Genomic DNA, 10,448 nt, shown 5'->3' with positions numbered 1-10,448 from the left:
ATTCTGTACCTGTGCTGACCTCGCCATGCGTTGAAAAAAGTGGGGACCACCAGATTCGGCTGGTGGGAAACAAAGTGTGTGGGGCGCATGATGGAAGCACTCTGATTGGCCAGCCGGGACAGTCTGGGCCTTCCTATTGGACTAGATCCGAACATTAAACCAAAATCTGCATGAAAGTTGCAACATTGAAGGGTCTGGGGCTGTATAAGCAGCCTGTGCTCACTTATGTAAAATTGCAAAATAAAATAACCTGCTCCCTCTTCCGCAAGCTTGTTACAATATATAGCCTTTACATCTTATGCAATTATTCCAATTTCTAATTGGTCAGCACCAGCTGTGTATATAAGAACATAAGAACATAAGAATGTTTACAAAAGAGAGGAGGCCATTCGGCCCATCTTGCTCGTTTGGTTGTTAGTAACGTTTTGATCCCAGAATCTCATCAAGCAGCTTCTTGAAGGATCCCAGGGTGTCAGCTTCAACAACATTACTGGGGAGTTGATTCCAGACCCTCACGATTTTTTAAGCACTTAATTTATAAGCACTTATCAATATTTTACAGACAGTCAAGAATTAACATACTCTTATTTAAACAAAGCTTCCAATATACTGTATCAAAACCTATTACCTGAATTGAATATAACATGAGCTACTTCAAATGAATACCACCATCACACCAAAAGCAGCAATTTCTATTATTTCTATAGCTTGGATGACACCTGGTGGCAAAAACAAGTTGTAACAAGACAGTAATTGACATGTAAGTAATTGCATGTTTTTCTTTAATTGTATTTTAAGTTGCTATTGGTTGATTATCTTGACTGTACAGCCATTATGTTTGTGTTAACCCAGAGTCTGAAAATAGCCTGTAGTTGGCGATCATAGGCGAAAATGCTTTCGAACAGTGATTAATAACCTTGGCACGTCCAGGTATTACCCCCCCCCCCCCCCCCCCCCCCCCCTTTAATAATTCAGGTAACGAAAATCCTTGACTAGGTCCTGAAGCAATTACATTGCTGTATAACCAATAAACCTGTAATGGGTCTGTAGGCCTAAAGCCACCCCATGCTTTAGGAAACACCCAATATAATTAGGTCTAAGTATGTTCTGTGGACAGTAGTAAAACATATCTTTACTCTTATTTGATATATTTTCATATATGTATTTAAAATGCTAATATTTATTACTAACAAGAAACATAAAGTGGCATACATTTTTTTTGGAAAATGTGATTCAAAATACACCTAATATTGAATTTTTATGGAGTCCAAAACTGTCTTTATGAGAAATGATTTTTTTTTTTTTAATCAAATCAAATCATAAAAATATAAGTATATGTTTTAAACTTATAAAATAAGAACCATTTTAACAGTTAATCAGAATTTTAATTAAAAATGTTTAACTAGTGTGTCTAAACATCTGCTTAATACCAGTATGACGCAGTTGACATGTACTGATGGAGGTGACTATATGGGAAAAACAAAGACTTTCTCATTAAAACTTAAAACAGTAGTTTATTAAGAAAGTATAGATAAAGCCACAAATGTTACTGTTTACTATAATTATAAAAATGAGATGAACAAAAGACGAAACTCCAAACATTCAAATCAGTGTCATTTCTTCTGCTATAAGGACACAAATTTAAATTGCTCAGCAGTTTCTTAACATGTATTATATTCAGAATAAGGTATGCTTTAGTTCTGGAATTAAAGTGAAGTTATTGTTTCTACAGAGAAAATAATATATTTTTGAAAAATGCTAAACTAGGCATCAACTTCTGTGGAAGCCAAAAATACCAGAGAAAAACTAAAATCCATCCATGGATCTAGATCAGTGTGTTGGTCTCTGCTAGCTTGTACAAATCAAGAGATGAAGAAAAAATATGGACAAACCTATCAAAGACATGGTCCAGATGTATAAAATGTGAAATTTAAATGGTTGGTCGAAGTCTTTTAGATGTTCATCCTTTATAAAATCCATTACTTTTGGATAATGCTATATCTCTCTTGTGCTGCTTGCAAGAATAGGAGAGGCATTTCCAGTCAACTTAAAGAGTAAGTAGGTAAGTAAGTTCCAAAAAATATAATGTTATATGTCAATGTATTATATGATGTATTATGTGTATTATATATTATGGATTTTATAATATATTAGTTGTATATATATATATATATATATATATATATATATATATATATATATATATATATATATATATATATATATATATACACACACACACACAGTGCCTATAGAAAGTCTACATCCCTTTCAAAATATTCACCTTTTGTTGCCTTATAGCCTGGAATTAAAATGCATTAAAATAGTCTTTTTTTCATCTATCTACACATCCTACCCCACAAATTCAAAGTGAAAAAAATATTCTAGAAATTTGTGGAAAATTAATTAAAAATAAAAACTGAAATAGCTTGGCTGGATAAGTGTCCACCACCCTTGTAATATCAGTCCTAAATTATCTCAGGTGTAACAAATCGCCTTCAAAATCACACACCAAGTTAAGTGGCCTCAACCTGTTTTAAAGTGTAGTGATTCACATGATTTCAGGATAAATTCAGCAGTTCCTGTAGGTTCCCTCTGCTGGGTAGTGCATTTCAAAGCAAAGACTCAACCATGAGCACCAAGGCACTTTCGAAAGAATTCCTGGACAAAAGTTGTTGAAAGGCACAGATCAGGGAATGAGTATAAAAAAATACCAAAGGCCTTGGATATCCCTTGGAGCACAGTCAAGACAATTGTTATGCCAAGCACTCCACAAATCTGGCCTGTATGGTAGGGTGGCAAGAAGGAAGCCATTACTCAAGAAAACCCACCTTGAATCCTGTTTGAAGTATGCAAAAAAAACACTAGGAGATTCGGTAGCAAAAAGTTTTGTGGTCTGATGAAACTAAAATTGAACTTTTTGGCCTAAATGCAGTGTTATGTTTGGCACAAACCCAACACAGCGCATCACCCAAAGAACACCATCCCTACTATGAAGCATGGTAGTGGCAGCATCATGTTATGGGGATGTTTCTCATCAACAGGGACTGGAGTACTTGTCAGGTTAGAAGCAAAAATTAATGGAGCAAAGTACAGAGAAGTCCTTGAGGAAAACCTGCTGCCCTCTGCAAGAAAGCTGAAACTGGGACAGAAGTTCACCTTTCAGCATGACAATGACCCAAAGCACACAGCCAAAGCTACACTGGAGTGGCTAAGAAACAAAAATGTAAATGTCCTTGAGTGGCCCAGTCAGAGCCCCAACCTAAATCCAATTGAAAATTTGTGGCATGACTTGAAGATTGCTGTCCATCAACATTCCCCAAGGAACTTGACAGAGCTTGAAAAGTTTTGTAAAGAATGTTTGCCAAATCTAGGTGTGCAAAGTTGGTAGAGACCTATCCCAACAGACTCACAGCTGTAATTGCTGCTAAAGGTGCTTCCACCAAGTATTCACTCAGGGGGGGGAGACTTATCCAATTATGATCGTTCAGTTTTGTATTTTTAATATATAACTTTCTTCTCCTTAACAGTGTGGTGTTTGGTGTGTAGATACGTGAAAGAAAATACTCATTTAAATGCATGAAACTCTCTGGCACTGACACAACAAAATGTGAAAAAAGTTCAAGAGGGTGTAGACTTTCTATAGGCACTGTGTGTGTGTGTGTGTATATAAAATAAAATGTTATATAATATATACATTATGTATTACCTAATATAACATTATTATGATAATCAACGTATTGGATTATATTGTATTATATTTAGTATATATATATATATATATATATATATATATATATATATATATATATATATATATATATCATATTATAATTAATTTGTAAAGTAATTATATACACGTATTTTATTATGTACTATTGTAATGTACACGCTATAATTGAATACTGGAAAGCATTCTTACTAAAAAGCCTTAATATAGCCTGGGGACCGAAGACCAAGATGGCGGACCGAAATCTCGTTCGACTGCACTGAGAAGTAAGCTGTTGATGAGTCTAGTTCTATACATGTCTATGGTCTTCTCATCCCCAAATTTGTTAAAAAAAAAAAAAAAGCATTTCCTGAAGCAAAGGTCAACTCTGCCAGTCCTCCTGTGCCACGCAGGAGGAGCGACGACTGCATCCGGGGGTAAGAATATTTGTAAAGCTGTGAGTAGGATCTGAGGAGATATATAATTTTAAAATTTTGAATTGTTATTACTTAATCACAGCCTACCTTAGAGTACTAGACGTGAATTTACCAAATATTTAGGATTTTGTCCTAGAACAGAGTAAAAAAAAAAATCAATAAAGATGTGAAAACGTTTTTTCATTTACATCCGGATTTGTTACAGGGGTATTGCATTTCTAAATACATTAATCTGTGTTGTTGTTTTGGCTGTGTTTAATATAGTATCGGTTTTTACACTTTTTTTATTATTTTTTTCTGCAGGTCTTGTCAAAGGTCGAAATCCACCGTGAGTGCGTCTGTGTCCTTGTTTGAAGATGTACGGTGCTAATATGGGAGTGCTCCTGCAGGTGCTGTGGGCCCAGCTCCTGATGGGGTGGGCGCGGGGCTCCGAGCTTACGTTTGAGCTCCCAGACAACGCCAAGCAGTGCTTCTACGAGGAAATCACAATTGGGACCAAGTGTACCCTGGAGTTCCAGGTAAGGTTCAAAAATGAAATAAATTGCTGGCATATTTCTATTAGTAACTGCAAGATGGATGAAAGAAATGGAGGAAAAGGGTGTATATTCCGCACCCAGTTGAGACTGATGAATATACACAGTACGAATGAAAAAGTATACATAATCATATCGATTGTTTTTTCCAAGACATTACTAAACATATATTAGCATTTTTTTCTCACATTCTGAAAACGTTGTGCAGATGGAGTAATTGACTTTGTTGTAAAATCTAAAGTTAATGCAGTATGAATACAATGGCAGTTTCTCTAACCTGTGCCGTCTTGCCCCCAACATGTCATTCGTTTTCTCCCTAAACAAAAAGATCGTTATGAGGTGTGTGTCTATATAGAGATAGATTACATAACGTTCTTCAGTTTATTCGAAAGTGAGTTGATGGCCGCTGTGGGACTTGTACTACAGTATTCCTGAAGTCTTGTTGCATATAGTTGTATGTGAAAAGAGAGCATTAAAACCCACATTTGTGAACTTGGTTTCCAGCAGTTGGCCATGGAGATTTCAAGTTTCAGATTGATACTTTGTGTTCTAGGTTGTCACTGGAGGTCATTACGATGTGGATTGTCGTCTTGAAGACCCAGAGGGAAACGTCCTCTATAAGGAAATGAAAAAGCAGTATGACAGCTTTACTTTCACTGCAGCAAGGAATGGGTCTTATAAATTCTGTTTTAGCAATGAGTTCTCCACCTTCACTCACAAGACTGTCTACTTTGACTTCCAAGTTGGAGAAGATCCTCCTCTGTTTCCCAATGAGAACAGAGTTACTGCATTGACTCAGGTATGTTACATAGAGTAGGAAATGTACTGCTTAGAAAAAAAGTATAGAAAAGAATCTACAGGTGATAAGTACATTTTAAACATCCTTTCTTGAACCAGTGACTTTATTCATTTACACTGTGACAAGTAAAGGCTGAACATTTTAATCTTAAATTAAATCTGGGAATTTAGTTAATGATGTTTATTTAAAATAGTTGTTATGCTTTTTATTTATTGTATTTTTTTCCACCACAGATGGAGTCTGCTTGCGTTTCAATTCACGAAGGCTTGAAGTCTGTTATCGACTATCAGACCCACTTTCGCCTGGGGGAAGCTCAAGGACGTAGCCGTGCAGAGGACCTGAACACCAGAGTAGCTTTCTGGTCCATCGGAGAAGCAGTTATCCTTCTAATTGTTAGCATTGGCCAGGTGGTCCTCCTAAGGAGCTTTTTCTCAGACAGGAAAACCACCACAACCCGTGTTGGATCCTAACGAATTGCATTACACAATGCACGCTGTCCACAACCACACCTGGCACTGTTTATAAAGTAGGTACCGATGGACTTTCAACAAATAAAATGAAAGTGTTTGGACCTTTTATAAAGCTTAACAACGCTGTGGATTTTTCTTTACAATAAATACTGCATTATGAATTTAAAGATGTTCACTGCTTAAACAACCTTTTAAGACCAGAAATAAGGTTAAAAAAAGCTCTAATTACCTGAAATGGGACACTTCTAATTTTGTTATGTGGACTGGATGGTTGATAGCCTCATACATTTTCCATTACCATTTTCTTTTACATTTACTTGTATGAGGACTACTTCACAGTAGGTCCCTAAGATTAAACACCTGTGTTTGAACCCTAATGATTTGGCTGTATGATTTAATAGACCCTGACTTTGTCATTAATTCAATGATGTGCATTCCGATGTTATAGTTGGTTCATTACGTCACAGAAGAAAACAGCTCTTTGTTAAAGGTGGTCTGTATATGTAGTTGAATTAAAACGTCCAATATCAACTGTATGTGGCTCTTTCTAGCAATGCATATTGTGGAGGTGACTCGCTCAGATTTGACAATAACCATCCAAGCCTTTTACACAAGATTGAAGCTAATTTTTCACAGCTAAAAAAGTTATTAGTTTATTTGAGCTTTTATTTATTAATACAGGTTTAGTGCAAGCACCAGTGTTTGACTATGAGCATGTGATTTTATTTCTTTTAAGGTGTGTTTTGAACAGAAACAGAGTAATGTGATTTCATTTTATTATGTAGGAATAACTGTTTGAGGGTGGGAGTGGTATTTAGATGAAGATTTGTCACCCTGAATCTGATTGGAAGAAAGGTTTGAGATTACCATCAATTCCAATGCAGAATCAGTCTACAGATAGACTGGTTTAGATATAAAGAGTTGTATATGTAAGGAGTGTAAGTGATCAGGGTAGAAATTCTAATGTGTATATATTGGAGTGATGACAGGATATGGGTGTGTTACATCAGAGACCAAAGGCGACTGACAAAGCCAAAAGTGTGCACTAGATATACATTTGTGACCTGTATACATGACATACACTGAAGATATGTAATTATTTAAACCATTTTAGCTTATATCTGCTAACCACCTCCTCTTTGTTCAGATAGGGTTGGCAAAAAAAAGATGAATGTTGTTTTTCACCTAAACGCTCACTCCATATTTTTTGCTTTTACTAACATAAGAAATTGGGCCCATAATATATGCATTTCTAATATTTAACTAGAATTACACAAAAAAAACTCACCTCGTTAAACTGGTATTCATCCCATTAGTGAATGCAAATTTACTTTCAGATTACCAAATTGATTAATGGTCATAAAATATCTCAGCAAAGGAAAACTGAGGTTGTTAATTCTAATGAAAAGCATGGATTTTCAGGAAATGTGTGTGTGGTAGAGCTAAACACTAGCTTACAAAAAGAGTTACATAAACACATCCTCTCTACCATAAAGACAAGGTTTATGTAACATTTTGCATGTTTTTAGATATTTTGCTTTTAAAGTTATTTTATTCCTAACAATGAATTGAGCGGCAGTACAAATAGTTTCTTATTAAAATACATTTGAGAGTGACAATTGGGATGACCAGATACAACACGTCAATAAATCTTAAACCCTGTTATGTGCACCTCATTGCAAAAATAAGAAAGTTAGCATCATCTTATTTGTGGGACACCTATAGCTCTTATTCCTTAAAGGGTTAGTGTTCCTCTCCGCTTGACTTTATATCAAAAACATGCATTGTCCCTTTTGGAATGAAGGAAGTGATTTACTGAATTTGCTTTTGTGAATTCTAATTGGATATATGTGTGTGTGTGTATGTATGTATGTATGTATGTATGTATGTATGTATGTATCTATATATGTATGTGTGTGTGTGTATATATATATATATATATATATATATATAATATGTATGTGTGTGTGTGTGTGTGTGTGTGTGTGTGTGTGTGTATATATATATATATATATATATATTTGATACATTTGTCATTTTTTTGCTGTAGGGCTGTGGGTTTATCATTACAATAATTAATGTGGGTATATTCAGATGATCTAAATGGCAACGACTCCAAATTCTGACAACATTTAAATAATTAAATTTTAAACGCCTCGTTGTTTACTACAACATGTGGGATGTTGTATTTTCATAACCTTAGACCTTTTATTAATTGTTTAAATAGTGTCTATGTTTCGATCTGCCCCATGTAGATCAAATTAATCGACCACAGTGTTTGTGAACAAGAATCATTTTACACCTTTTTGAACTTCTATTTACATTTTAACCTCTGATTTTACATGCATCAGTTTTGAATTTCTAAGGATTATCTACAAGTGTTGCCCGGGGCTTGCTAAATAGCCATGTAACAGGACTGGAAAGACTATTGAATAAGGTTTGTACATGTAATTTTGTCTACTGTACCTAATGGTTAATTTCTGATCTCCAAACCTTGTTTATTTTGTTTGTTTTATTTTTAGAATGTTGTAAAATGTTTGGATGACAGAATGATCAGACCCTGTGAATAAATATTTTAAAAGTAATACAAATATCTGATTGTTTTGTATTGTTGCCAGCTTTTTGTAGGGGTTGCAGTAAAATCTTCTATCGTTTCCCCAAGTGAACATGATTGGTAAAGTATTGTACAGATGTGCCTTTTGTATCATTCTCATGACTGGTTCTAAGATTGAAATCTTTAAATGCATTTTAGAAATTGATGCCCCAAAGAAGATTTTTTTCTTCATGTATTTGATAGTGAAAAATTATTTTTGTTTTGTTTATTGACTGCACCAATTGACGTAATTAAGTTCAAGGAGACTTAAAACTTGCACTAGCAAACTTAAAAAAAAAAAAACATACCTGACGCAGTTCCATTTGCTATAACCATCTAGAGTGTGCAGTTTTGAAATAAACGTAAAATAATGTATTTTTATATGGTATTTGGTAATATACTTGGTAAAAAAAAAACAATAATAATCTCTCGATGCAAACAATATGTATGGAATTATGTTATCAATAACCACTTTAATAAAAACTAGGAGATCTAATGGTATACCTAATTTGCCATTGTTCAAAAATCTCTATGGTCTTAAAATGTTTAGTTAACACAGTTGCTCTGTAATCCACACATTTTGTCATGTTTGGTCACTTAAGAATTTATGAAGACAAGTTAAAAAGCTTATGTGAAATTCAAAATGGATCAATCATTAAACAAAAACTGACAGATTCATAATAAAAATTCCTTCTCAATCAGGGCACCCAACAAAATAAATAAGGCAGATGAAATTTGGGGGTGAGAATAGACCTATCAAGACTTGTACTTGTACCTAGCAAACCCACCCTTTGCCCTGTCTAATAGAATTGAATGCTTGCAGAGAATTTGTACAGCATGATGCAAGCTTGTGTATCAACGACCTTGTGTTCTGTCACCTGAACGTGCTGTAGGCAGCGGGACATCAACAAAACACAGATGGCAATATCCCCTGCAGAAAGTTTTTTTATGTTGCGCTTTTGCCATCTGTTACCTTGGACGCCCCATTGTAGAACAGCAGTCTGAGAATGCAGTTAAATCAGCAGTCCGACCCTATTCCCAAACGCATTTTATTTTTTTCTGTTTGATTTATAAGATGTGTAAGTACACATTTATAAAAAGAAAAACACACTCATGCTTCTATTTACATTAAGTAACATTAACTTTGTGTATTAATAATACACTGTGCAGATTATTGGGAGATTTAAAATTCCATAATGGACCACAGAGTCAAATGTTTGCTGATGAAACCATTGTATTATTTAATAAATACAAAAATAAAATCATGGCTGTTGTTTTAACAAGGTAAAAAGATGGATTTACCTTGCTTTTTTTTTTTTTTTTTTTGCTTACAACTGAACCAACACTGACCAAACAATTTGTTGCACTGCAAATGATTGCCACATTGTGGTGCTATATTCATGTTTTTCATACACAACAGAGGCAACAGTTACTGTGTTTACTGCACTTTCACAGAGAAAACAGGGTATCCCAAGTTTCAACAAAATCTGCTTCAGGGGTGAAAGAATGCTTGTGGACTTCTGAAGAAAAGCAATTTGACCTATTGTTTTATTAGTCAAGTGTAATTTGGCAAACTAACTGACATTTAAAGTTTAAATCTACTCTGCAGACCAGTATACCAGTCTAACATATCTCAACTACAGACCACTTTTGCAGTTTACAGAAGGTAACTCTAACTTAAAACAGACCAGTGAACTAACCTTACACATGCCCATCTATGTGTGCGTGTATGATATATATATATATATATATATATATATATACACACACCCACCATTTAATTTGCTTTTCAATAATAGACACTGAAACTTATTTAGTAAGGTTATCGTTCTATAAAGTTACTTAGTGTTGAATGACTTGTTACAGCTGAAGTGTGTCTATTGTAATTAAATTCACAATAAAGTCTG

The 10,448-nt window shown here is 34.6% G+C and overlaps 1 protein-coding gene across 3 annotated transcripts; it reads left to right on the top strand.

Annotated features, from left to right (window-relative positions):
- Positions 1-4,081: 4,081 nt before the first annotated feature.
- Positions 4,082-6,479, top strand: LOC121315202 (transmembrane emp24 domain-containing protein 7-like). Of its 3 annotated transcripts, none has more exons than XM_041249275.1 (4): positions 4,082-4,146; positions 4,450-4,664; positions 5,233-5,478; positions 5,712-6,479. In XM_041249275.1, exons 2-4 carry the CDS (start codon positions 4,503-4,505, stop codon positions 5,946-5,948), a joined length of 645 nt encoding a protein of 214 aa, XP_041105209.1. In that variant the 5' UTR covers positions 4,082-4,146; positions 4,450-4,502; the 3' UTR covers positions 5,949-6,479. The 3 variants fall into 3 exon arrangements, with proteins under 3 accessions (XP_041105209.1, XP_041105208.1, XP_041105210.1); XM_041249274.1 differs by having other exon boundaries at positions 4,094-4,166; XM_041249276.1 differs by lacking the exon at positions 4,082-4,146 and adding an exon at positions 4,177-4,353.
- Positions 6,480-10,448: the final 3,969 nt, after the last annotated feature.

This window comes from Polyodon spathula, chromosome 1 (genome assembly GCF_017654505.1).
Source record: "Polyodon spathula isolate WHYD16114869_AA chromosome 1, ASM1765450v1, whole genome shotgun sequence".
In the NCBI taxonomy this organism is placed as follows: domain Eukaryota; kingdom Metazoa; phylum Chordata; class Actinopteri; order Acipenseriformes; family Polyodontidae; genus Polyodon; species Polyodon spathula.
The sequence above is the reverse complement of the archived record's forward strand: the minus strand, read 5'-3'. Positions and strand labels throughout refer to the sequence as shown.

Coding starts and splice junctions, on each gene's coding strand:
- LOC121315202 (XM_041249275.1), top strand. CDS start 4,503: ATGTACGGTGCTAATATGGGAGTGCTCCTGCAGGTGCTGTGGGCCCAG. Junction 4,665..5,232: donor AGTGTACCCTGGAGTTCCAG/GTAAGGTTCAAA, acceptor TTTGTGTTCTAG/GTTGTCACTGGAGGTCATTA. Junction 5,479..5,711: donor GAGTTACTGCATTGACTCAG/GTATGTTACATA, acceptor TTTCCACCACAG/ATGGAGTCTGCTTGCGTTTC.